The sequence below is a fragment of the Oscarella lobularis genome, chromosome 1, assembly GCF_947507565.1.
Source record: "Oscarella lobularis chromosome 1, ooOscLobu1.1, whole genome shotgun sequence".
Lineage (NCBI taxonomy): Eukaryota > Metazoa > Porifera > Homoscleromorpha > Homosclerophorida > Oscarellidae > Oscarella > Oscarella lobularis.
In genome coordinates, this window is record NC_089175.1 from 3352530 (window position 1) to 3380087 (window position 27558).

Here is a 27558-nt window from a genome sequence, read left to right on the forward strand (position 1 = left end):
TTTCGTGACAATAGGAAATTGTGACTGGTGCTGTGAACGTCGCTTTCGTCTTGTAAAGCACATACAGCACCCCACGTCTTGTTGTAGTAGAGTGATTCTATCTTCGTTACAGGTAATATATGTATGCATGTATAAGGTCAATTTTTTTGAAGCAACATCGCGGTGATTATTCGTTCAAAGCCACAGGCAGGCGCGGAATTAGGATGAATTTTCAAGAGGTACTAGTAGAATGCATTGAAGTGATGGCGGCGTCACCGCACGGAATGAAATGCCGACTTATACATATATAGATGGAGGTGTGGCACAACGTAAACTCGAAGCGCCGCGCATGCAGTCGCATCGCGTGTATTTGTCCTTCGAAGACGCAAGTGCATGCGCGGGGTCTTGCTATAACATCCGCCGCCGTCGCTTTCTTCTTCTTCTCCTTTGCTTTCGAAGGAGTCAAATGCAACGATCACTACGATCAAAGGAACGTTTTCCGTCCGGTTGCGATGACGCCGTCGCGTTTACTGCGGACGCGAGTAATGGAAAATGAAGAAGAAGTGGTTTTGTGACTTTAGCTGACGATTCGGAGCCAAAGCGACGCGGCGACGACGTTCGTTTCGCCTCGATAAACGCTCGACGACTTCTCCGCCACGTGCCCGCAATCTCCCGGATAAACATCCCACACAAAAAATTTCTTATTAGCTATATCTTCACGTCACCTCTCCCAAAGTAGAACGAACATACGCAAACACTTATCGTCTCACTTTTTCGGGGAAGGAACAGGCTACTTGTAGAATTCCAGTTCCTGCTGATCTTTATTGACGACTTTCTTGTAGGCCTTTTCAAAGTCTTTTGCGAGGATGATATATCGGTTTTCCCTCACAGCATGCATGCCAGCCTAAAGAGGAAATATCATAAAATAAGCCGACCGTCAAATAAGACTCGCCTCTTGGCAAATAGCATTGATGTCAGCCCCAGATATTTTATCAGGACGTGCTACATCTAAATATTGAAAAATCAATATTATTTGGATTTTAATTGATAATTTTTTACAGTCTTCTAGATCGACTTCGTCGGATAGATTCATTCTGCCCGTCACCGTGGAGAAAATGAGACGTTTTTGACGTCGATCTGGCATAGGAAATTCTATTTTTCGATCCAAACGACCGGGACGTAGAAGAGCGGGATCGAGAGTATCAGCCCTATTGGTAGCCATGATAACCTTAGAAAAAAAGGAGCGAATGATATTGACTTTTAGTTAGGGGAATGATTGGTTTTACCTTGACGTTTTGATTTTGATCAAATCCGTCCATCTGATTCAGTAGCTCGAGAAGAATTCGCTGCACTTCTCTATCAGCTACAGAAAGAAAATAAATCAATAGGCAAATTATGCACAAAATCAAAGCATAGCTTAGCAGTTGAATGACATCAAAGGACATAATACAGTAATAGTCTATATGATTCCATCATATGTACTGTATTTAGCCGCGGCTACTATTTTTTGGATATACACTCTAAAACACTAAGTGTCTCTCTAAAGCTGTGCGGCGTTTTGAGAAAGGGTCTGAAGGTAAAGGGAGATACTAACTGTTCAATTTGAGATGTAGCTACTATATGGTACCACTCTCTATGATGACATCACAAATACCAATTTATATGATCATTTATTCATTTATTTATTTCACCTCCCGTCTGAGCGTCAAAGTACCAAAGCTAGTATAGTATACTCTATTTTTTTAAACGCCTATCATTTGGGGTTCTATTCAAGACTAGTATCGAGTACGCTAATAATCATTATTCATTAATTAATCGGCCCCCATTATCCTCTCACCTCCCGTCTGAGCGTCGAATCTCTTCGTCGCTATAGCATCAATCTCATCAATAAAGATAATCGCCGGCGCATTCTCCTTAGCCAAGCGAAAGACATCGCGCACCATCCGCGCTCCCTCCCCCAAATACTTCTGCACGAACTCGGACCCCACGACGCGAATAAAGGCGGCAGTCGTGTGATGAGCGACCGCCTTGGCGAGCATCGTCTTCCCGCATCCGGGCGGCCCGTAGAGCAGAACGCCGCGCGGCGGATCGATGCCAATTTGTTTATATAAATCAAAATGGGTGAGCGGCAATTCGACGGCTTCGCGCACTTCCTGCTTTTGGATGTCCAAACCGCCGATATCCGAGTACGTTTCATCGGGTTTTTCCTCCGCTGTTACCATGGAGATGCTGCTGTCCGCTTCCGGCGGAAGAACGTCGACGAGAGCGTTGGAATGTTTGTGAAGAGCGACGCTCGATGAGGGTTTTAATAGTTCGCGATCGATTGTGCTGAGGATTCGGACGTAGTAGTTCGAGCCCGTCGTCGAGCCGACGATGCCGTAGTTCTGATCGACGGCTTCGAGGAATTGGCCGATGACGAGGGGAACGGATTGGATTCGTTTCACCTCCTCTTGAGCTCGGACGTATTCGCGTTTCAAGTTCTTTTGCTCGTCCTGAGGGCCCGGAGAAGATAAATCAATAATTTCTACCCCCTGAAATATTTATTTAAAATTCTTTTGTTCGTTGCGAGGAAGGGGTTGCTTACAAAATCACTAATTTACGCCCTTGAATAGTAATGTCCCACTAAATATTCTATCCACAAGTAGAACTGTGAGACGGAGAGACGGATTGTAGTGCCCCTTTTAAACCTTTATAATCTGACTACTAATAAATCAAGCGAGCAATAGGAGATATTCACTAATTATTTAGTCTATTACAGAACTGGGAGAACGAGAGGAGCGCTATTTTGAAGCCAAGAGTTCCTCTCATATCTGGCTAGAACTGAGGTCCCTTTACATTAGAATCCCGTTCCACGATGCCACCGTTTCGAGCCCGTAAACAAACAGAAGGAATAAGAGGACTCTTCGTCGAGTAAACCGATGCATTCTCTAACTGGGGCCCCCTTCAATGCTACGGGGCTCTCGACTCGAGATACTACTACTTTCGGGCGTTAAGCGACGCTATTCTTGCCTTAATGTAGTCTTCCTGGACTTGGAGAAATTCGAGTTGGCGCTGGAGACGCTTGTACTTGACGTAAAGGTCTCTTTCGCGATCGATCGTCGCCATGAGGCTCGTCGTCGACGTTGACGGTCGCGTTTCGTCGCGATGGTCTACCTGCGTGACAAAAGAAGGCGGGCGTTGAAGCTAGGGGACACGCGCGGCGAGGATGATCGCGTACTCTGGTCGAGGAAGAGTCTTCCATGGAAGCGTTTGCGCGCATGCACAGTGAGAATTTTCTACGTGCTTATCGTATGGGTTCACATAAGTTTCTACAACACACAGTCTAATTTGACGCAGCCTGCTTACTAGTAAAACAAAGGGTAAGTTACTAAAGGGACTTTCTACTGGCGTGTTTATTCGTTCGAATACACAGCCAGCTCGAACAGATGAAATTGATACGTTTCGCCCATGTTATCTCTGCACACTTTGAAGTGAAGACCTCGACTCGGCTTCAATTTTTGACTGTACTCATATGCCAGTGAAATTGTGCCAACGTACGTAATTCCTGACGTAGAATTCGGATGAATTTCAAGGCGAATGTTCCAGTTAGCTGTAGATGATTGTGGTGCAGTGATGTATCTAGTAAATGAAGTGCTACATGTGCTAACTGAATCAATGCCGTAGGAAGCACGAGTGATGTTTGAATCCCGGTTACGCACCCAGTACCAAAAACCCACGCAGTAATTGCCGTCGCAGATTTGAAGAATCGGATCACACTCGTCACTCTCGCCACTCGGGTACGTAAAGAAAAAGCCAATCTGAATGGAGTAGGCTTGATCGTCATTTAGAATTCCAGCTTCAATCAATTTGACTTTTGACACACGTATAGTATCAAAAATGCCATGCTGTCTAAAAATAGCTGCTTACTTTAAACAATATACTTAGATCTGTTGCTCCAGTAGAGAATTTCATATTTTGTGCGGACACCGAAGATGGTGTCTCCGTAAAAGTGGCGTGAGTTTGTAGCCAAAGAGGAGACATGTAGCGATAGAGTAGTAGCGCCGAAGTCGAAACGCTCTGTCGTGTGTCGATCATAGGAAAACAAAGTAAAAGTGGACCTTATATGGATGTTTACTTTACCTGGCTCGGAGTTGACGCGGAAACGGCGGATGTTGGAGGAGGAGCGTCCGTCTGGATGGAACTTCGTGTCAAACGAGTCACGACCGATATAATAACTCAACTCACCGATTCTCCGTCACTGGATGCGTCTTTTTGAAGTTGAATGTAGTCGTCAAGTGGAAGACACACAGTGGGCCCCGATGACGGAACAACTAAAACGGAATTGCCTCCTGTACACTCAGCTGATGCAAATCCAAGCCAGGAACATGAAACAGTAACAACTAGCAACATGAACGACGTCATTTTCTGTCCGTAGAAGCCACAAGACCGGGATGTTACAGTTGTTTACGGAGACGATTTCCGGCACCCGGATGTATCCTTAGCTTCCTCGAGGAAATATCGCTTGTGCCCAGTCAGTGGCAGTCACGCGCTTGTGGAAAGTTGAGCTTTACCCTCGCGAAGGCGACGGTCACGGCTAGCAGATGCGCAATCTCTACCGAGTTTGTTGTACTGTACCTCCATCTCTTCGTGCGAAAATTCCTCCGAGTCACCTCCTCTATAGACTTTCTTGAGTCCCAGTCTACCTGCATGCATGTCCAAGTGGCTTGACAGTGGAAGTTGCGGGACGGAATATTAAAAGGGTTTGTGTGGTGTAGAAGGACCGTTTTGGAAGAATAAGCGTGATAAAGCGCACCCGAGTGAATGATAACGTAGAGAAGGCGAATTTGGGACTCCACGTTACAACTCTTGGTTTTGGAGGTCTCCTGAAGGCGTTGGGGGGTTAGGAGACAGCGCAGGAATGACAAACAGACATCAGAAAACCGGAATCGCTAGTGAACGAACGGTCAAAGCGATCCGCGGACATCCCTTCTGACGACATACGGGGTTTGCTCTAAATGAAGCCGTCGAGTTTGTTGTACCTTCGACGCTTCGTATACAAACTCCTCGTTCCATTTCTTGAGTTTAATCGCTCTAGTAGACATTAAGGAAGAGCTAGGCGAGGAGCGATGAAAGCGATCCGTGTACAGCAGACAAACAACTCATCACCCCATTCATCTGACATCATGCAAGATATTTCATGACTTAATGAGTGTTTCAAATGAACTTCTCATTTCCAATCATAGAATAATGTCGTAAGATGAAAACATGCATGCTGACAAATAATCAATAATCAATAGCTAACAGAAATTCCTGTCACTTACAGTACACCACGACGATTTCCTGCTACATTAGCACCGAAAAGAGACAGAGAAAACGACATTGAATTGAAGGGGTTATTCGTTCGAATACACAGCCAGCTCGAACAGATGAAATTGAAATGTTTCGTTTTCGTCTTGTCTGCACACTTTGAAGTGAAGACCTCGACTCGGCTTCAATTTTTGACTGTACTCATATGTATATGAAGTTGTGCTAACGTACGTAATTCCTGACGTAGAATTCGGATGAATTTCAAAACGAATGTTCCAGTTAGTTGTGGATGATTGTGGTGCACGGATGTAGTTACTGTATGTGACGGTGCATGTGCTAACTGAATCAATGCCGGCGTAATCATAAGCTTCGTTTGGATCTGCGTAGATAAAACCCACGCAGTAATTGCCGTCGCAGATTTGAAGAATCGGATCACTGTCGCCTGGAAACGTAAAGAAAAAGCCAATCTGAATGGAGTAGGCTTGATCGTCATTTAGAACTCCAGCTTCAATCAATTTGACCTTTGACACAGTATAGTATCAAAATGCCAGTCTATGGCATGTATAAATTGGCTACTTACTCTAAACAATACATTTAGATATGTTGATCCAGTACTAAATTCGATATTCTGCGCAGACACCGAAGATGGTGTCTCCGTAAAATTGGCGTGAGTTTATAGCCAAAGAGGAGACATGTAGCGATAGAGTAGTAGCGCCGAACTCGAAACGCTCTGTCGTGTCTCGATCGTAGGAAAACAAAGTAAGAGTGAATGTTTACCTGGCTCGGGGTTGATGCGGAAACGGCGGATGTTGGAGGAGGAACGTCCGTCTGAACGTACATGGACTTAAACTTCATTTAGTCGTATCAAACGACGGTAATAACTCACCGATTCTCCGTCGCTGGATGCGTCTTTTGTAAGTTGAATGTAGTCGTCATATGGAAGACACACAGTGGGCCCCGATGACGGAACAACTAAAACGGAATTGCCTCCTGTACACTCAGCTGATGCAGATCCAAGCCAGGAACTTGAAACAATGACCACAAGCAAAAAGGACGACGTCATTTTCTGACTTCTGTCCGTAGAGGTGACAAGACCAGGATGTCAGAGAAGTGGCGAAATCAAACATTTATATAGGGCTCGTGGTTGCTAGGAGAGACGATATCCGCTCCCGGGTGTCCTTAGCTCGTGTCAGCTTCGTTTTTGTACATCTTAAGGCTCGTGGTTGCTACGAGAGACAATGTCGGCACCCGGACGTCCTTAGAGGAAAAGAGGATTTTTTCTACAGTAGGTGGGACGATATCATAAGATGATGCGAATTATTTTTGCGATCTCGAACTGAAGCTGAGTCTCTAAAAAGCGAGAGGGAGTCTTCTGGGGAGAGAGAGGAGAGGGAGAAGACAGAATTTCTATTCTGATCAATGACATGGCGGATATTATTTTTGGATTTGTGACGCTGTGTGTGCTATTAGGAGCAATAGGTTTTCTACACTATTAAGGTCTGGCACAAGCCGGAAGTGGGCGTGATTTCTTTTCTCACTGGCTTTGAATGAGACGATCCTGTCAAGCCAGAATTAAAGCTAAACCGCCTCTAAGAAGCGAGAGAGAGTCTGCTGGAGAGTCAGGAGAGCGAAAAGATTCTTAGGAATGGAACTGGCTCAACGTTCCTAAAACAAAGATATACGATATATTGAGCGCGTGACAGAGGAAAAGAGGGACCATTTACCTGATCCACGGGTAATCAAAAGTAATTCCCGCTTCCCAGTTGGACGATAGTGACCGGTACAAGCAAATCAAGAACAACAGATTACACTGTTGGATTCGTCTGATCGGCAGCCGCTTGATTTGGAAGAATAGAGCGAACACGAGTGAGTGATGACGTACGGAAGGTGACTTTGGGGCTCCACCTTACAATTCTTGGTCTTGGAAGAGATCATGGGCGTTTTTTCCAGCGTGACGGTGTCCTGAAGGCGTTGAGGGTTAGGAAACAACGCGGTAACGGCAAATAGACATCAGCGCACCGGAATCGTTAGTGGACGAACGGTGAAAGCCATCCGCTTTCTCCGCAAACATCGACAAACGCGATTCTTTCTGGTCACATACGGGTTTTTTTCTAATAAATCCGTTGTACCATGGATAGAAAATAGAGATGGTTGTACCTTCGACGCTTCGTACACGAATTCCTCGCTCCATTTCTTGCTCTAGTAGACGGGAGAACGATGAAAGCATTCCGTGTAGAGCAGACAAGCAGTGATTTATTTCATCTGACATCATGCAAGGTATTTCGTGACTTCGTGAGTGTTTCAAATAAACTTCTTATTTCCAATCATAGAATATTTTAGTAAGATACTGAGGCTATGAAAAACATTCACGTCGACAATCAATAATCAATAGCTAAACAGAAATGATACACCACGGCGATTTCTTGCTACAGTAGTACCGAAAAGAGACAGGGAAAACGATATTGAATTGAAGCGTTTATTCGTTCAAATACACAGCCAGCTCGAACAGATGAAATTTATGCGTTTCGCCTGAGTTCTGTCTGCACACTTTGAAGTGAAGACCTTGACTGGGCTTCAATTTTTGACTGTACACAGATGTCAGTGAAGTTGTGCTAACGAACGTAATTCCTGACGTAGAATTCGGATGAATTTCAAGACGAATGTTCCAGTTAGTAGTAGATGATTGTGGTAATGTGATAGAGCTACTAACTGTGCCGCTACATCTGCTAACTGAATCAATGCCTCCATAAGCACGAGCTTCGTTTTGATCAATGTACCAAAAACCCACGCAGTAATTGCCGTCGCAGATTTGAAGACGCGGATCACTGTCTGCACCCGGATGCGTAAAGAAATAGCCAATCTGAATGGAAAAGGCTTGACCGTCATTTAGAACTCCAGCTTCAATCAATTTCACCTTTGGAACACGTATAGCATCAAAATGCCTGTCTATCGCATGTGTAAATTAGCTACTCACTCTAAACAACACACCGTGGTCCGTTGGTCCACTGCCAAATTCGATATTTTGCGCGGACACCGAAGATGGTGTCTCGGTAAAATTGGCGTGAGTTTGGAGCCAAAGAGGAGACATGTAGCGGTAGAGTAGTAGAGCCGAACTCGAAACGCCCTATGCCGACCGCCGTGAGAACGCCGTTGTTATACATACAGTAAGAGTAAACCTCATGGATGTTGTTTACCTGGGTTGATGACACGGATGTTGGAGGGGGAGCGTCCGTCTGAAGGTGAAAATATTAAACCATTCAGTCGTATCAAACGATGACGGTATAGTGAATAGCTCACCGATTCTCCGTCGCTGGCCGCGTCTTTTTGAAGTTGAATGTAGTCGTCAAGTGAAAGGCATACAGTGGGACCCGACGACGGCACAATTACAACGGAAGAACGATCGCCTCCTGTGCACTCCGGCTCAGCTGACGCTGATCCCAGCCACGAACACGAAACAATGGCCAGGAGCAACAAGGACGCCATCATTTTTTTGTTCTGTTCACTGGTAGAAGCCGCAAAACCGGGATGTTGCAGAAGCCAGACACTAATATAGGGCCCGCGTCTCTGGCCCTGTGTCTGCTACAAGACAATATCCGGCATATAGCTCCTTAAAGGGAAATATCGCTTGTGCCCTGTCACGTGCAAACTCGCGGCGCGGCGGGTAATGCACAACTGCTGGCCGATCGCGTAAACGAGTCACTCTTCGCAAACGACTCGGATAGGACTCGACTTACCACAAGCGCGCTTCGTTGTGTACCTCCATCTCTTCGTACGACAATTCCTCTCAATTCTCAATCGCTTAATTAAGCACACATTTGAGTACTGATATAGAGACAAAACGCACTACATGTACTTGTGGGGGAAGTTGAGCTATGAGTAACAAACAAATAAATAATTATATAAATATATAATGAGATCATTCACGTATAACTAAAAGCCTTACCCAAGTATTTATTCATAATTTTGTTTAGGAGACGGCGCTAGGATGCGCCTCAAGATTTAGTAAATTTATGATAATCAATAGCATTAGCACGAAGTACGTCTAGTTTGAGCTCTATCCATCGATCAGGATCAAGGATGCCAGAGCGTCGTGGTTGCTATGAAACCACACATCCGGCATACGGACACATTTTTCTAGCTTCTTGTGGTATATAAGCAACGATAGAATTATCACGTACTGGTTGCGAGGAACGGCTCGTTGAAATTGGTCGGCTAGAAGTTGTATGTGCAGCCGAGTTCGTTGTACTGTAACTGCTGTACGTACCTTCATCTCATCGTGCGAAAAGCCCTCGTCTCATTTCTTGACATCAATAGCTTATATAAACGAGCATGTATAGACGTGTCCATGCAATCTCGCGATAAGTAAAGGCCCTATATATACCTTTGAATTCTAGTTTCTGCTATTCCGCAGCTTACTCTTGGCGATTGTGGGACGACGTCTTTGGACTAAATCGGCTCTATACAGCGAGAGGGAGTCTGCTGGAGAGGGCTGGAGAGTCAGGAGAGCGAGAAGACAGAATTTCTTGAGTTTGAGTAAGTCAAAGTGGCTTGACAGTGAATGGAGGTTGTGGGACAGAATAAATAGGTTTGTGTGGTGTAGAAGAAAGAATAAGAGCGGTAGAGCGCACTCGAGTGAATGAGAATGTAGGGAAGGTGAGTCTGGGACTCCACCTTACAACTCTTGTTCTTGGAGGTCTCCTGAAGGCGTTGGGGGGTTAGGAGACAGCGCAGGAATGACAAACAGACATCAGGACACCGGAATACCTAGTGGACGAACGGTCAAAACGATCCGCGTTCTCCGCAGACATCGCAATCCCTTCTGAAGACATACGGGGTTTGTTCTAGAATGAAATGAACCCGCCGAGTAACCTTCGACGCTTCTTGCTATAGCATCTAGTAAACATTAGAGTACTGGAAGAGCTAGGCGAGAACGATAAAAGCGATCCGTGTACAGCAGACAAAACACTCATACGGGGAGCTGTGCCTCGATCGTCCCCATGATGAAATGAACTTCTAATTTCTAATCATAGAATAATGTCGTAAGATAAAACATGCACGCCGGCAAACAATCAATAATCAATATCTAAACAGAAATTGCTCTGGCTTGATACATCATATGGACGATTTGCTGCTAATACCAAAAAGAGACAGAGAAAACGACACTGAATTGAAGAAGTTATTTGTTCGAATACACAGCCAGCTCAAACAGATGAAATTGATGCGTTTCGCCTATGTCATCTCTGCACACTTTGAAGTGAAGACCTCGACTTGGCTTCAATTTTTGACTGTACTCATGTGTCAGTGAATTTGTGCTAACGTACGTAATACCTGACGTAGAATTCGGGTGAATTTCAAGGCGAATGTTCCAGTTAGTTGTAGATGATTGTGGTGCAGCGATGTCGTTACCACTAATTGAAGTGTTACATGTGCTAACTGAATCAATGCCGTAGGAAGCACGAGCGATGTTTGGATCCCAGTACCAAAAACCCACGCAGCAATTGCCGTCGCAGATTTGAAGAATCGGGTCACTGTCGCCCGGATGCGTAAAAAAGAAGCCAATCTGAATGGAGTAGGCTTGATCGTCATTTAGAATTCCAGCTTCAATCAAGTTGACCTTTGACACAGTAAGCATCAAAATGCCATGTAGTCTATCGCACGAGTAAATAGCTACTTACTCTAAACAACACACCTTTAGACGTTGCTTCACTACCAAATTCGATGGTTTGTGCGGACACCGAAGATGGTGTCTGCGTAAAATTCGCGTGAGTTTGTAGCCAAAGAGGAGATATGTAGCGATAGAGTAGTAGCGCCGAACTCGAAACGCTCTGTCGTACGTGTTTCGATCATAGGAAAACAAAGTAAGATCAGTGACCCTTATATCAATGTTTACCTGGCTCGGAGTTGACGCGGAAACGGCGGATGTTGGAGGAGGAGCGTTCGTCTGAGTTAAGATGGATTGATCGACACTTCGCATATCAAACGACAGATAATAACTCAGCTCACCGATTCTCCGTCACTGGATGCGTCTTTTTGAAGTTGAATGTAGTCGTCAAGTGGAAGACACACAGTGGGCCCCGATGACGGAACAACTAAAACGGAATTGCCTCCTGTACACTCAGCTGATGCAGATCCAAGCCAGGAACATGAAACAGTAACAACTAGCAACATGATCGACGTCATTTTCTGTCCGTAGAAGCCCCAAGACCGGGATGTTACAGAAGTGGGGAGGCCAGACATTTGTTCTGACATTTATAGGGCTATATCCGGCACCCGGATGTATCCTTAGACTATACCTCTATCTCTTCGTAAGAAAATTCCTCATCTCAATTCTTGATCTCTATCGCTTAATTAGGAGACATTCGATTGAGTACTGGAATAGCCAAAGCGGCGACGTGAAAACGCCGTAAAAAACACATACTACTGGTGAATGAATAAAGAATGAATAAAGAATCCATGTCTAACGGGCTATCTAACGGGATCACGCATTACTGAGCTAAAATTTAGTGACGCAATAAAACTGTAAAAGTTTTACTTATCAGACATCTTTTATCAGGGTTTTGGCCTATATCCAACTATAGTAGTTTTAGCAAACAAAACTGCACACCGTCAACACGATGACTGACGCTGACTTGAACAGAAACTGTTGCCGACTGATACTCCCCAAACGGTATTTTAAAAAGAAACAACAGAGGACAATTCGGCTCGCGATAACAACACTTCGCAATTTTGAAAGAAACCTACAATAACTTCTCGATGAAAACACTTACACATCCAGCAGGGTATAGAAATTTTGAAGCCGACAAACGAGTCTTCTGGCCGTTTCCTTGCTAAAAATATAGCACAAGTTAGAAAAATACTGTGACTCATGCACACCTTTGCGAGCCGGCAAAACATTAACCTTAATCATAGCGAAAAGGGCTGCACAATGAAACATAAACAGTCAGCAGTGCAATGAAAATGACACACGGTGACGCACAACGGAGAAAAAAGCAAATACTAATTTAAACATTACGGGTTGAAAAGAGACACGCAACTTGACGTTGCGGGCTCGGTTTGACGGTCAACTATCGCGAAACCGTCCGAAGACGAAACAACGCTTTTTCCAGCTTCGTTGTAGGCACGAACGGCGACGAAAACCATTCTTCCCACGGGCAGCGTGGCATTGGAACTAGAAGCCGTCTGACTCAGTCCAACTGACACAAACCTCTGAATGTCGTCGTCGCCAATCGACGTGCCTATGCCCCATTGATAATTAGCAATTCCAGACTCGCTGTCATAGAAACCGAACCACGTCGCCACGACCGTATCGTTCGCGTATCGGCAGTCGACGTCGTCCACGGATCCGTCTATAACCTCGCCCGACTTCGGTTCCGTCAAATCGACGGTGACGCCGTCGGACGCTGCGGTGTACGACAGTCCCGCCGCATTGACTCCCGTCACCGAGCAGTAGTACGTCGCACCGTGATCTAATCTCACCGCCGAGAAACGCCATTCGGTGGACGTTGTCCTGCCACTTCTCTCTCTTATATTGCACGCGATGCCGGAAGTGCCTAAGCAAGATCTATACTCGACGATACCGCTCTCCGCGTCAGTGAAATCGTCCCAGCTGCAGTCGCTGAACGATGACTCCATCTGAAAGTCCTTATCCCGTCTGCCCTTTCCGTCGTAGACTCGACCGGGAACGGGCTTCGTCGGATCGACGACGATTCCATCGGACGAGACGACCGTTCGAAGTCCGGCCGAATTGTAGCACATGATCGAAGAGAAATAAGTCATTCCCGGTGTGAGGATGCAGTGGGCGCACCTGGCGTTTGTCCGCGCGCCCACTGACCGAGGAGCGAGCAGTTCTGCGCCACCCGGTGCGGTACCGACGTACCACGTGCAGTCGACGACGTCGGTTTCGTCGTCGATCATCTCCCCCCAAGTTGCAGACAGCCCCGTCGTCGAGAACTGATAGTCCGCGTCCGCGACGCCGGCTCCGTCGTGTACGTACGATCCGCGCGGCGCCGTGACGTCGTGCACAACGCCGCGAGACGTTCGGAGGGTCGACAAGCCGGCCGAGTTCGTCGCCCACACGATGAGTCGATACTCGGCGGCGGCAGTCAGGTTCATCGAAGCGGAGAACGACGTTTTCGTGCCCGCCTGAGTCATCGTTCGATTATGGAGATTCTGAATTGTCCACTCGTACGCGGCGATGACGCTTTCGTCGTCATAGAAACCCGACCACGATCCCGAAACGTTCACCAGGTCGCCTTCGATAATAGCAAGAGAAAGAACTACTGAGCCACCGAAAGGCGGCGTTCCATCGACGACGAATCTATTCGACTGGGCTTCGACTGCCAAACCGAGCTCGTTCCTACACGAAACTTTGCTATGGTATGCATGAGAGTGATTCCATGACAATTGAACGGTCTTTGTTCCCGCTCCGGTTGAGCTCACGGACTCTTCGGCCCATATGACGTCGTCTGAGACGGAATCAATGACATAGACGGCACACGTTTCTATAGGACTTTCCGGGTCAGCGAAGCCAGTCCATGTTACTTGAAAATTCTCTTCCATCGTGTAGAAGTCTCCATCGAAAACCTCTCCGGCGACCGGCGGCGTCAGATCGATGAGAAAGCCGCTCGACTGGTAGTCGTCATACGTGTTGAAGTCGTTCAACGTAAAGTGAAGGCTTACGTAGTAGCTTGCCCCTTGAAGCAAGAGACAAGACGTGCAAATCGCCTTTCTCGTCGCGCCAACGTTCGTGTAGTCGAGTATCTGAGTGCCGCCGGGGACAGCGCCTATGCTATAACGGTACTGGTAGCCCAGGTCGACTGATTTGTTATTGAGCCCGTTTCTCCAGTCCCACGACACGTGAATCGTTTCGTTCATGTACTCCATCGTTACGTGGCAGTAGTCGGCTGAATTGAGAGCGTTAGTGGGAGCCGCCAAATCGAACGCCGCTTCCACGGAGCTCGAAACGAGGCCTACATTGCTAAACGCTCTCGCCGTCACGATTTGCCGCGTTCGCCCTGGCGTTCATAGACAGGTCCGTCGTACGGAGAGAGGAGGACAGTGTCAGTCGACAAATTCAATTTCGATGGACCTGACTATCGATTCCGGGTCTCGAAATCCTTCCCACTTCACCGTAAACGATGTATCGTCGTAGCGCAGAAAGTCTACCGATCCAGCGGTCGGCGGAGTGCCGTCGATGCTCGCCGACGGCGTCAACGAAGCCCCGTTCGTGCAATTGACGTAGACACTTACCAGTTTCGAGTAAGGATAGCCAGTCGTATTGAAGTTCGTCTGTTCGTCTAAGTTGTGGATCTAATTTCACTGAGAAACGCCACTCGGTGGACGTGTCCTACCACGTACTTCTCTCTCTTATATTGCACGCGATGCTGGAAGTGCCTAAGCAAGGACGATACCGCTCTCCGCGTCAGTGAATTCGTTCCAGCTGCAGTCGCTGAACGACGGCTCCATCTGAAGGTCTTTATCCCGTCTGCCCCTTCCGTCGTAGACTCGACCGGGAACGGGCTTCGTCGGATCGACGACGATTCCATCGGATGAGACAGACCGTTCGAAGTCCGGCCGAATTGTAGCACATGATCCACATGATCTACTGACGTACAGTAGTAGCGTTTGCGCATGCACAGTGAGAAGCAGATGTCTAACATCATAGATCTAATCATAAATTGTCTAAATTATGCAAACTGCTACCACCGTAGTAAAACATTGGCATGTTTATTCGTTCAAATGCACAGCCAGCTCGAACAGATGGAACTGATGACTATGACTGCCACTGCTATCTCTGCACACTTTAAACTGAAGCCCTCGACTCGGCTTCAATTTTTGAGTGAACTCATGTGTCAATGAAGTTGTGCTAGCGTACGTAATTCCTGACGTAAAATTTGGATGAATTTCAAGGCGAATGTTCCAGTTAGTTGTAGATGATTCTCCTACAATGACATAGGCGCCATATGAGCCGCTACATTGGCCTACTAAATCAGTCCCTCCGAAAACATAAGCATAGCGTGATGAATACCAGTAGGAAAAACCAACGCAGTCATTCCCGTCGCAAATATGAAGAATAGAATGAGAGCTGCTCGGGTCCGTAAAAAAGTAGGCAATCTGAATGGAATAGGATTGATAGTCATTTAGAACTCCAGCTTCAAACAATTGGACCTTCGGCACGTACAGTGGTATCAAAATGGATCATATGCAAAAAACAAGCTGCTTACTTTAAACAACACACCCTGGGTCGTTGGTCCACTAGCAAATTCGATAGTTTGTGCAGACACCGAAGATGGTGTCTCCGTAAAATTCGCGTGAGTTTGTAGCCAAAGAGGAGACATGTAGCGATAGAGTAGTAGCGCCGAACTCAAAACGCTCTGTCGTGTGTCGATTATAAGAAAACAATGTAAGACTTAGAGTGAATCTTCTATGGATGTTCACCTGGTTCGGAGTTGATGCGGAAACGGCGGATGTTGGAGGAGGAGCGTCCGTCTGATCGAACGCGCATGGAATTAGCTAAGCTTCCTTTAGTCGTATCAAACGACGGTAATAACTCACCGATTCTCCGTCGCTGGATGCGTCTTTTTGAAGTTGAATGTAGTTGTCAACTGAAAGGCACACAGTGGGCCGCGATGACGGAACAGATGAAACGGAATTGCCTCCTGTACACTCAGCTGATGCAGATCCAAGCCAGGAACTTGAAACAATGACCACCAGCAAAATGGGGAACGTCATTTTCTGAGTTCGGTTCGTAGAAGCCACAAGACCAGGATGTTACAGAAGTGGCAAAATCAAACATTTATATAGGGCTCGTGGTTGCTACGAGTGACGATATAAGCTCCCGGATGTCCTTATCAATGGGCCATCGTCTTCCGTGTCGTGCAAGCGCCAGCCTTCTTGCCACGTTGAGTCTGACCCACTCGGACAACCGCTGTTCGTTTTGACAAGTCCAAACATTCCTTTTGGCCACGCAATTGTCGAACAGGAGCTGCTAACGACAGCGCCCCGCTTCGCAATAGCGAAGAATATAAGAATGAAAAATTTTGCAGTTCTAAAAAGAAGCCAGGTCACGAGATGTCTGAACTATTTATTTATGTATTTATGTATGTATGTATGTATGTATGTATGTATGTATGTATGTATGTATGTATGTATGTATGTATTTATTGCTAAATTCAAAGATTTATCAATAAATTACGTTGTCCCCGAGAGGGCTGATACGGTCACGCGCCTCACAAATCTGCTATACTGTACGTCACTATTTATTTTATCTATGATGACGTCACATCGAACGCAAGAGAAGCAGACTACAATGTATATTATCTTTCACGCAGGGAAAATAGTGAAGCGTCACTCTCTGACGTTCCTTACTCTATCCTAGCCTCGGCTCCGGCCTCTGATGGTACCAGACCATGCTCCTCCCCTCGGTTAAAAATAAAGGCGCCACAATACGCGATTAGAAGCATTCTCCCACAGTCCGGATCCTTTGAGAGCGGAGCAAACGCTTTGCTAGCTAATCGAATCAGTGACTAAAGATTGAAGCGTTTTCTCTGCTAGTAACTGCCCTGTCACAGGAGATGCCCAGATCCTCTCCCACGGGCAGGATATCATTCCTAGTCCAGAAAGGAGACAAAAGCCAGTGCCAGGCAACGCAGGACTACTATAACGGGCCAGCACGACTACCATCAAGCTTTAACAGGCCAGAATCGGTTTATACCAGTACGCCATCATACCTTGGCCTCATATCCGAGACGTTCTCGTCGCCGTCCTTCGAAAAAAACACTGGTCATACATACTGCGCTATACAAAAGATCTTAGCGCTGTCGGTGCGTACCGAGTACCTACCTACCTACAGGCAGTGTAAGAAGAAACGGTGTGACGTGATGTCCACGCGCCTCTCTCCTATATACGTACGTAGACAATAGAGGGCCGGAAGAGATTGATAAACCCCGGCCGGGTGCAGTCGACACCGCGCAAACGACTCGAAGAGTTCAGAGCGGCTTTCACTCTTTAGTCTTATTCAATCCTTTCGCCGACGTCATGAATATGAAAAGAGCTGTGCCCCTTCTAAGGCGTTGCGAGGGTAGAAGCGATCGTTTTCAAGTCCCAGGCTCTCTAAACCTTGCTCGATTTGTCCATCGGTGCTCGTCACGCCTGTGGTACCTCGCAGTTTCAAGAAACGCCTTGCTTAGTCACGCGAAGCAGTCAAGAAAGCTGTGCACCCTATCTCGCTTCGTACGGAAATCTCCTGTTTCTTGACGTGTATGGCTGGAGTAGACATTGGAGTGCTGCAATAGACAGTCGAACACCGATGATAGCGGTCCGCGTTTCCTGCTGCACGCATCGAAAAACACATTCTTGCTACGACATACGGGGAGTTCTATTACGCAAATCTTAATGCCATTATTTAACAAAAACTTCAATTGCGTTTCGCACGAATTTTTCAACCACTTAGTCAGAAAAAAGTATCTGTGTATTACTTTCTTGTACATGACTCATAAATTATACTTGGTATAAACGTACATATCAAGTTGGGTAAAAAAAATTTGAAGCCGACAAACGAGTCTTCTCACCGTTTCCTTGCTAAATAAACACCAAATTAAAACAATACAGTGACTCGTGCACACCTATGCAAGCCGGCAAACGTTTGGCTCATAAACCTTGACCGTAATTTATTAATCATAGAGAAAAGAGATGCACAATGAAACAGAAACGGTCAGCAGTTGCAATAGAAATGACGCACAATTACCAAAGAAAAAAGAAACACCGATACATTATGGGTTGAAAAGAGACACGCAACTTGACGTTGCGGGCTCGGTTTGACGGTCAACCACCGCGAAACCGTCCGAAGAAGAAACAACGCTTTTGCCAGCTTCGTTGTAGGCACGAACGGCGATGAAAGCCATTCTTCCCACGGGCAAAGTGGCATTGGAACTAGAAGCCGTCCGACTCAGTCCAACAGACACAAACCTCTGAATGTGGTCGTCGCCAATCGACGTGCCTATTCCCCATTCATACTCGATAATCCCAGACTCGCTGTCATAGAAACCGAACCACGTCGCCACGACCGTATCGTTCGCGTATCGGCAGTCGACGTCGTCCACGGATCCGTCTATAACCTCGCCTGACTTCGGTTCCGTCAAATCGACGGTGACGCCGTCGGACGCTGCGGTGTACGACAGTCCCGCCGCATTGACTCCCGTCACCGAGCAGTAGTACGTCGCACCGTGATCTAATCTCACTGCAGAGAAACGCCACTCGGTGGACCTGGTCCTACCACTTCTCTCTCTTATATTGCACGCGATGTTGGAAGTGCCTAAGCAAGGTCTATACTCGACGATACCGCTCTCCGCGTCGCTGAATTCGTCCCAGCTGCAGTCGCTCAACGACGACTCCATCTGAAAGTCCTTATCCCGTCTGCCCTTTCCGTCGTAGACTCGACCGGGAACGGGCTTCGTCGAATCAACGACGATTCCATCGGATGAGACGACCGTTCGAAGTCCGGCCGAATTGTAGCACATGATCGAAGAGAAATAAGTCATTCCCGGTGTGAGGATGCAGTGGGCGCAGCTGGCGTTTCTCTGCGCGCCCACTGACAGAGGAGCGAGCAGTTCTGCGCCTCCCGGTGCGGTACCGACGTACCACGTGCAGTCGACGACGTCGGTTTCGTCGTCGATCATCTCCCCCCAAGTTGCAGACAGCCCCGTCGTCGAGAACTGATAGTCCGCGTCCGCGACGCCGGCTCCGTCGTGTACGTACGATCCGCGCGGCGCCGTGACGTCATGCACAACGCCGCGAGACGCTCGGAGGGTCGACAAGCCGGCCGAGTTCGTCGCCCACACGATGAGTCGATACTCGACGGCGGAAGTCAGGTTCATCGAAGCGGAGAACGACGTTTTCGTGCCCGCCTGAGTCACCGTTCGATTATGGAGATTCTGAATTGTCCATTCGTACGCGGCGATGCCGCTTTCGTCGTCATAGAAGCCCGACCACGATCCCGAAACGTTCGCCAGGTCGCCTTGGATAATAGCGAGGGAAAGAATTACTGAGCCACCGAAAGGCGGCGTTCCATCGACGACGAATCCATTCGACTGGGCTTTGACTGCCAAACCGAGCTCGTTCCTACACGAAACTTTGCTATGGTATGCATGAGAGTGATTCCATGACAATTGAACGGTCTTTGTTCCCGCTCCGGTTGAGCTCACGGACTCTTCGGCCCATATGACGTCGTATGAGGCTGAATCAATGACATAGACGGAACACGTTTCTATAGAACTTTCCGGGTCAGTGAAACCAGTCCATGTTACTTGAAAATTCTCTTCCGTCGTGTAGAAGTCTCCATCGAACACCTCTCCGGCGACCGGCGGCGTCAGATCGATGAGAAAGCCGCCCGACTGGTAGTCGTTATACGTGTTGAAGTCGTTCAACGTAAAGTGAAGGCTTACGTAGTAGCTTGCCCCTTGAAGCAAGAGACAAGACGTGCAAATCGCCTTTCTCGTCGCGCCAACGTTCGTGTAGTTGAATATCTGAGTCCCGCCGGGGACAGTGCCTATGCTATAACGGTATTGGTAGCCCAGGTCGACAGATCTGTTATTGAGCCCGTTTCTCCAGTCCCACGACACGCGAATCGTTTCGTTGGTGTACTCCATCGCTATGTGGCAGCAGTCGGCTGAATTGAGAGCGTTAGTGGGAGCCGCCAAATCGAACGCCGCTTCCACGGAGCTCGAAACGAGGCCTACACTGCTAAACGCTCTCGCCTTCACGATTTGCCGCGTTCCGTATAGAGATTCGCCCCGGCGTTCATAGACCGGCCCGTCGTAGGGAGAGAGGAGGACAGTGTCAGTCGACAAATTCAAATTGGAGCGAATTTGTACTTCAATGGACCTGACTATCGATTCCGGATCTCGAAATCCTTCCCACTTCACCGTAAACGATGTATCGTCGTAGTGCAGCAAGTCTACAGATCCAGCGGTCGGCGGTGTGCCGTCGATGCTCGCCGACGGCGTCGACGCCGTCAACGAAGCCCCGTTCGTGCAATTGACGTAGACACTTACCAGTTTCGAGTAAGGATAGCCAGTCGTATTGAAGTTCATCGTCTGTTCGTCTAAATTGTGGAGTTCCAGTCGCATGGTCCACAGTCCAGAAGATACGACGATAATCCAACAGTGCGGAGGCCCGCTTTCGTCGTCGCTAGCCCCTGTCCAATTCACCTGCAGATAATCATTAGAAATCCACGTAAGACCGGATATCGTGCCGGGTTTTGGCCGCGTCAAATCGACTATAAACCCGTCCGACGAAGCCGTGCTTTTCAGACCGACGCCGTTCGTTGCTTCGACGGTCACGTAATACTTGACGCCAGGAACGAAAGAACAGTTTGAACAGAAAGCGGACGTATTCAGCGTCACGTTTGTTGCAAGGAGAACTTGACAGCCTTCCTCATTGCCGCCCACCGACCATCTGTACGAAAGAACGCCGCTTTCAGCGTCGGTGAAGTTGTACCAAGTCGCCCCGATTCCTTTGTCTGCGTAGTGCCAGTCGATGTCTTCCTGACCCGTTCCGTCGATGACGTAACCCGCGCGGGGAGGCGACACGTCGATGAGGAGTCCAGTCGACGATTTCGCTGAATACAGGCCCGCTTTGTTGAACGCTCTCACGGTGACGTAGTACGTTTCTAACGCACGCAGCGTCAAATTCTTCGCCCTGACGGCTTCGTTTAGCCTCGCGTTGACGAACGACTGGACGCTTTGACTCTGAGGAGTCCCGCCATCGATCGACCACCAATAGCTCTCGATGTGGCTCTCCGCGTCGCTGAAATTAGTCCACGACGCTTCGATGACGTCGAGAGAGGACTGATACGGACGAGTCTTGACGCTTCCTACGATCGGAGGAGTCGTATCGATTGTAATCCCGTTGGAAGAGTTGGTTGAATTGAGACCAAGTCCATTCGTGCATCGAACGAGTACAAAGTACTTCGCTCCAGACGCAATCGAAAGAGACGAAAACGTGTGCGTCGTAGCTCCGACGGAAATCGACGCAAACGAGTAGAAATCATCCGTCAAAATACGGCTTCCTATTCCGACGTAGCACGCCTTTATTCCACTGTGATCGTCGGTGAAAAGGTCCCAATTGACGGCGAGACTCGACGTCGTAGATTGATAGTCGACGTCCTCAGCTCCGTCGCCGTCGCGGACGACGCCCGTGACGGGAGGACTGTCGTCGTACAGCGTGCCGTCGGAGCAAACTTTCGCCGACAAACCGGCGCGATTTCTTCCGACGACGGAAACGTAGTAGCGCAGTCCGGAGACGAAGGCGACCGCGTACGAAGCGCGCGTCTTCAGGCCGACGTTCGTGTACGGTCGCACCTGCGTGCCGCATTCCTCCGTGCCAATAGCCCACTTGTAGTACCACATCGGGCTTTCCGCGTCCGTAAAGTCCGCCCACGACGCGTTGAGCGCTTCACCGACAGAAATCTCTAGCATAATACTAGCAGCAGACGGAGCTTCGGGTTGAGTCACGTCCACGGTGACTCCACTCGATGATCCGGCGATTTGCAGTCCAGCGTTATTGTAGCAAATCACGGAGACGAAATATTTCTGTCCGTTCACTAGACCAACGTCGACGGAGAACGTCACGTTGGCTCCCACGTCGGTGTAGTTCATGACGTCGGTGCCGTTCATCGTCGTTCCGATTGCCCACTCGAAATGATCGACGGAACTCTCCAAATCCTTGAATCCGTACCAGTGAGCGGCGATGTTCGTATCGGTGATTTGGTAAGCGTTTCCCGGCCGCACGATGCCGTGAATGACGACGCCGTCGACGGGCGGCGTGACGTCAATGAGAACGCCGTCGGAATGGACGCACGTTCGAAGACGTGCGCCGTTCGTCGCGCACACTTTCGCGTAGTAGACTTGATTCTGGATGAGAGTCAATCCGTCAAAAGTGTGAGACGTTGTCGTATTGGCGACAGTGGTCAAGGCGACGGCGTCGTCATCGCCGAACGACGAACCGAGACCGACTTCCAAGAGAGCGACGTACGACTCCGGATCCTGAATCAGCGGCCACGTGAACGCCACCACGCTATTCGACGATTGATAGTCGATATCGGCCGACGGATTAGCGCCGTCCTTGACGATAACGTCCCGCGGTCTCGTCGTATCAACGAGGATGCCATTGGAGACGCTCGCCACTTTCAATCCGGCCCCGTTTACCGCCTGAACGGTGACGCAGTAGAGCGTATTATGAATCAACGGAAGAGACTCGTTCACTTCGTACGACACGCCGACGTTCTTGTAAGAGCTCAGGAGATCGAATCCGCTGCAGTCTTGATTGTAGTTCCACTCGTAGAAATCGACGCCGCTCTGCGGATCGGCGAATCCCTCCCAGCGAAATCGAAGCGCGTCGGCGCTCGGCGAATAGGCGACGTCGGTCGAAAGAACGCACGAATCCGGGCACAAATCGAAGACGACACCGGCTAAGGGATTCGTGTTATCCGGAGCGATGCCGTCCGACGTTCCCGTTGCCGACAGACCGGCACGACTCGTGCAGCGCACCGACGCGTAGTACGGCGTATAGAGCGTGAGATTGGTCGTCAGCGGATGAGAATAGGTCGTACTTGTCGGCGGAATTCCTTGCTCGGATATGATTTCTTGTGAGTCGTTTTTTAGGGACCACTCGCACGATTGGAGCCCGCTCACGGACGGAAATACTCTCCACTTCGTCTTGATGCCGGTCAGGAGAACCTGATAGTCTCGATCGACATTTTCGTCGGCCAAATCGTCTTCGAAGCGTATGTCTTTGATTTCTGTTGGGACGGGAGGAAACGCGTCGATGAGAACGCCGTCGGAGGCGACGTCTGTAAAGAGCCCGGCTTTGTTGTAGCATCTCACAACCGGTTTATATGTTTTCCCGGTTACGAGAATACCGCTTAGGCTGGTAACAGTCGCACTGCCCGTCAAGGGCACACCGCTGAAAGAAGACATGACTCTCTGACTCGCAGTGTTATACTCTTCAAAAACAGCCAATTGGCAATAGTCCAGTTGACTTTGCTCGTCCTTGAAGCCGCTCCAATTGACGTCAACTGACGTGTTGACGTGCTGATAGTCGATTTCTCCAGACAGTCCGTCTCGCACTGTGCCGGCATCAGGCGAACTGTAATCGGTGATGAATTTCGTTGACGTAATCGAACTCGTTCGAAGAGCGCCGTTCTTTATGATCAGTCTCAAGTCATACGAATATCCCGACTGAAAATTACCGTTGAGCAGAACGCGATCGTCTTGTGGAAGAGTCACGTCGATGAGGCAATCAGCCGGATTGGAACACGACGAATAGACCTGATAGCCGGCCCCATTGCAAGCCGTGTCCGTGACATTGTTGACATTCTGTAAGCACACTGTCCATCTAATCTCAATGATTCCACTCTCGGGATCGTTGCAGCCTTGCAGCCGAGCCACAAGACGACGCGTGGGCGATGTAACGTAGTCGAGTCGCGTATAATCGGACGTACTTTTCACAATCGTCAGCGTCCCCGTCACCGGATTCGTCGTATCCACTTTGACGCCGTTCGACGATCGCGTCGACGCCAATCCAGCCCGATTATAAACGCGTAGCGTTACGTAATAAATCGTATTGTGCTGCAGAGATAAATTGATTTCGCCGAAATTGGCCTGCACCGTCACGTAGCCTCTGATATTCGTGCCCAAAGCGCTCGTACCCACCGCAATTTGATACGTATTCGTCGTTTCGAGTCCGCTCTCGCTGTCGTACACCGTATTGGGATCCCAATGCGCGGAGATTCGACTGTTGCTCATTTGATATGTGATGTCTGCCTGCTGATTGAGTTGTGGACGATCGCCGTCGTAAATCGTTCCGATGACGGGAGCAGTGACGTCGACGAGAATCAGAGATGAGTCGAGCGTTGATTCCGCGTTCCTGACGTTTTTCGCCGTCACTTTGATCTTATAAACGGCTCCGTTTGTCAACGTGAACTGATTGGACGCGGACACGTCCACTGTGCCGGCACTCGTCGTCGTGACCGTCTGCGGCGGAAAGACGTTCGTTTCCCCGACTGCCGTAACCAATCGCCAGTCTATAGTGACTCGATCGCACGGAACTTTGAAATTTTGGAATTTGATTTTGATTGAATTGTTATCCGTTATCATCAAGTAGCTAACGCCGTTAGGCGCCACCTTCAGAGAGAGAAGAGTCTGGGTACCGGATTTGTAGACGAAAATCGCAGCCGTTGATAAATCGACGCCGGTTGTCGGCTTGGGAGTGTTGCCAGGATGCACTGACACGCAATTACCTCCCGTACAGTACCTACATTCCGCTCTACCGCCTTCACAGTTCAAATCAGGATAGTCGCACTCATCTACATTGACATAGCATTGACGACTCGACGTATAATACGAGGGGAGACAATTGAATCCGTCGCAGTACGTCCCACTGACGCACGGATTCGTGCTTACAATGTGTCTGGCGCACTCCGAAGTGAAATCGGCCCCGGCGCAGCTTCCCGCGTCGCAAACGTCGTTTCGCGTGCACGCATTCCCGTCATTGCACGCCGTACCCGTCGCGTCATTCGTCCACGACGAAGCGCTGTTGCCGAAATTGCAGTGCTGGCACTGATTCAGCGGATTCTCCGCGTTGTTGTCGTAGCACGTGGCGCCGATTTGACAGCCGCAAGTATTGGAATTCGACAAGCAGCCGCTCGTTATTTTACAAGTGCTCGATCCGTCGCACGCTTGACAGGGCAACGAGCATTGGCCGGGTATCGTCGTGCCAACGCACTGGCCGCCCGACGTACATTTATCGGAATACGTACACAAGTCACCATCGTTGCAGAGGGTGTTGGTCAGAGGCGTCCATTGGACAGTAGACGTATCGGGTTTGCACGCCTGTAAGAGACAACAGATCCTTGAGTACTATATCTTTTTGTGAAGAGGTTGTTGTACCTGACACTGTGAAAACTGGCTGTCCGGATGTTTTTCATCTCTGTTTCGGCATTGACTGTCTATGAGGCAGTGGCCTGAGTTCAGCGTGCATCCGGCTCCGTTGCACGTTTCGCAGCTCTGGCACGTGAACGCCGTTCCGCTGCAGACGCCGTCCTTGCACTGGTCGTCTTTTGTGCACGCTCGCGTGTCGTCGCACGATCCGCCCGAAACGTCCGTCCACGCGTATTGCGAGGCAAGCTTGCTGCATTCCTACGACCCAAAATAAGACACGCAATTTACGGTATTTACGAAACAGAACTACCTCACACCCGCCGTTGCCTGTTGAAGATCGTCTCGCCCCGTTGGCGTAGCAAGTGCCGTCGATCAGACAGGCTTTACTGTTGTCAGCGCAAGCATTCGAATTGACAGGTGTAGGACATTCATTGCTAAAAAGTAGCACTCGCGTTATCTCAGCTAAATTACCGTTTCCATTTACCTGTAGTAGCAGAAATAGATTTTGTGATTTGAACCGCCCGCGTTATAAGGCGCAACTCCCGACACAGAGTTCGCGTTATTCGTGTCTTCATCGTTCCAATGGTGCCACTGCTGTTGAACTTGCATTCCATCAACATTCTGACAAACGCTACTGGCAGCAATAAGGATAAACGGACGGTTTGTTGGTAAGAAGATGGGATTCGAAGCAGCGCCGTCGTTCCTGCAGCAAAATTCTATCGCTGTATTATGATCGTACGCGCCGTCCGGTAAAGTGCCTTCGTTTCTGTTCAGATTGTTAGTGTTTTCATCGTCCCAATAGACTCTGCCTCCACTGAAACCGGACGGACAGGCTCCACCGTATCTAAAAATGCAGTACGAGCCCGCGGGCCATCGATGGTCAACGTCATTGTTCCCATTCGACGTCTTTATGCAGAACTCCCACTGCATGACGTAGTGACTGTTAGCAATGTGCCCGGCGAGATTGTACGACGAACTCTGCGTATCGATCGGGCCATCGTCTTCCGTGTCGTGCAAGCGCAAGCCTTCTTGCCACGTCGAGTCTGACCCACTCGGACAACCGCTGTCCGTTTTGACCAGTCCGAACGTTCCTTTTGGCCACACAATTGTCGGACAGGAACCGCTGACGACAGCGCTTCGCTCCGCAATAGCGAAGAATATAAGAACGAGAATTCCTACAGTTCTATAGAAAAAAAAAAGAAGAAGCTAGGTTAGTTTACGAGATATCTGAATCATTTATGTATGTATTTATTTATTTATTTTGACGTAAGCCATGCGCGAGAAACAGACTGACCGACTGACAGACTGACTGTTCTCATTTTACGTTGAAATCGCTTTGATGCATCCACGCGTCGACTATCTTAGCGCATTCCTATCCCGACCCCTGGCCTGTATAAATGGTGGTTTCGAACCAACTATAAACAGACCACAACACGCGATTCAAATCGTGGGAGAGAACGCTTTGCTAGCTAATCAAATCAGTGACTAGATTGAAGCGGTTGCTCCTTGGTAACCAGACTATCCTGTGACAGGAGATCCCCTAGATCCCCTCGCAGGATATCACTCCGATCCAGATCTTCTTCAGATAGATGAGAAGTGTCGAGAGTTAAAGGAGACCAAAGCCAGCGCCAGGAAGCGCACGACTACTATTATCAAGTTTTAGCAGGCCAGAATCGGTTTTATCCAGTACATGCCTTCCAAGTACAAATCATACCTTGGCCTCATGTCCGAGACGCTCTCGCCGCCCTCCTTCAATCGAAGCGCCTAGAAAACAACGGTGAATCAATGCTAGGAAAGATCTTGACGCTTTACCGACTGGCAGTGTAAGAAGAAACTGTGTGACGTGATGTCCACGCGCCTATATACGCGTATGTAGATAATAGAGGGCCGGAAGAGATTGATGACCCCGGCTGGGTGCAGAGTCGCGGGGTTCAACGTCAATTCAATTGTGGAGTTGTGTCAACATGCACCCCCGCAAACGACTCGAAGAGATCAAGACGGCGATCGAAAGCGGCACTCACTCTTAGTACTTGACGTCATGAATATGCAAAGAGCTGCCCAAGTTCACCTTCTAAGGCGTTGCGAGGGTAAAGAAAAGCGACCGTTTTCACGTCGTCCCAGGCTCTCTACACCTTGCTCGATTTGTCCATGGGTGCTCGTCACGCCCTGTGGCGCCTCGCAGTTTCAAGAAACGACTTGCTTAATGACGTTGGTTGCGAAGCAGCTTTTCGTTGCATCTATCTCGCTTCGTACGAACATCCCTTGCGCCATTTCTTGACGTCAATTGCTATTGGAGTGGCAGCCGAACACCGATCAAAGCGGTTCGCGTTCTCTGCTGCACGCGGCGACACGCATC

At 48.7% G+C, this 27558-nt stretch overlaps 4 protein-coding genes and 2 long non-coding RNA genes across 10 annotated transcripts; all 6 read right to left on the reverse strand.

Annotated features, from left to right (window-relative positions):
- Positions 1 to 656: 656 nt before the first annotated feature.
- On the reverse strand, positions 657 to 3848 carry LOC136195971 (26S proteasome regulatory subunit 6B-like). The gene is made up of 7 exons (XM_065985462.1): positions 3197 to 3848; positions 2989 to 3132; positions 1817 to 2471; positions 1266 to 1342; positions 1039 to 1207; positions 932 to 987; positions 657 to 883 (listed from the first exon to the last, which is right to left on the reverse strand). Exons 1-7 carry the CDS (start codon positions 3236 to 3238, stop codon positions 770 to 772), a joined length of 1257 nt encoding a protein of 418 aa, XP_065841534.1. The 5' UTR covers positions 3239 to 3848; the 3' UTR covers positions 657 to 769.
- Positions 3849 to 6988: 3140 nt separating this feature from the next.
- Positions 6989 to 7363, reverse strand: LOC136196106 (uncharacterized). Of its 2 annotated transcripts, none has more exons than XR_010672085.1 (3): positions 7285 to 7363; positions 7176 to 7227; positions 6989 to 7102 (listed from the first exon to the last, which is right to left on the reverse strand). It is a non-coding gene; the product is annotated as an uncharacterized lncRNA (long non-coding RNA). The 2 variants fall into 2 exon arrangements; XR_010672088.1 differs by having other exon boundaries at positions 6995 to 7102; positions 7171 to 7227.
- A 242-nt stretch (positions 7364 to 7605) lies between these two features.
- Positions 7606 to 8843, reverse strand: LOC136188345 (uncharacterized). Its single transcript, XM_065976102.1, has 4 exons — positions 8563 to 8843; positions 8460 to 8498; positions 8240 to 8389; positions 7606 to 8179 (listed from the first exon to the last, which is right to left on the reverse strand). The coding sequence occupies exons 1-4, from the start codon at positions 8749 to 8751 to the stop codon at positions 7742 to 7744; spliced, it is 816 nt and encodes a 271-aa protein (XP_065832174.1). The 5' UTR covers positions 8752 to 8843; the 3' UTR covers positions 7606 to 7741.
- A 1423-nt stretch (positions 8844 to 10266) lies between these two features.
- LOC136199919 (uncharacterized) lies at positions 10267 to 11510 on the reverse strand. Its single transcript, XM_065990231.1, has 4 exons — positions 11269 to 11510; positions 11156 to 11206; positions 10941 to 11090; positions 10267 to 10879 (listed from the first exon to the last, which is right to left on the reverse strand). The coding sequence occupies exons 1-4, from the start codon at positions 11500 to 11502 to the stop codon at positions 10442 to 10444; spliced, it is 873 nt and encodes a 290-aa protein (XP_065846303.1). The 5' UTR covers positions 11503 to 11510; the 3' UTR covers positions 10267 to 10441.
- A 3401-nt stretch (positions 11511 to 14911) lies between these two features.
- LOC136189109 (uncharacterized) lies at positions 14912 to 17581 on the reverse strand. Of its 2 annotated transcripts, XR_010670349.1 has the most exons (6): positions 17111 to 17580; positions 16995 to 17061; positions 15820 to 16312; positions 15703 to 15753; positions 15489 to 15638; positions 14912 to 15432 (listed from the first exon to the last, which is right to left on the reverse strand). It is a non-coding gene; the product is annotated as an uncharacterized lncRNA (long non-coding RNA). The 2 variants fall into 2 exon arrangements; XR_010670347.1 differs by having other exon boundaries at positions 15820 to 17061; positions 17111 to 17581.
- A 337-nt stretch (positions 17582 to 17918) lies between these two features.
- Positions 17919 to 27549, reverse strand: LOC136199743 (uncharacterized). 3 transcript variants are annotated; one of them, XM_065990039.1, is made up of 6 exons: positions 27019 to 27549; positions 26917 to 26966; positions 25687 to 26385; positions 25513 to 25636; positions 25212 to 25460; positions 17919 to 25154 (listed from the first exon to the last, which is right to left on the reverse strand). In XM_065990039.1, the coding sequence occupies exons 2-6, from the start codon at positions 26925 to 26927 to the stop codon at positions 18036 to 18038; spliced, it is 8202 nt and encodes a 2733-aa protein (XP_065846111.1). In that variant the 5' UTR covers positions 26928 to 26966; positions 27019 to 27549; the 3' UTR covers positions 17919 to 18035. The 3 variants fall into 3 exon arrangements, with proteins under 3 accessions (XP_065846111.1, XP_065846110.1, XP_065846112.1); XM_065990038.1 differs by having other exon boundaries at positions 27015 to 27549; XM_065990040.1 differs by lacking the exons at positions 26917 to 26966; positions 27019 to 27549 and having other exon boundaries at positions 25687 to 25905; positions 25961 to 26032.
- Positions 27550 to 27558: the final 9 nt, after the last annotated feature.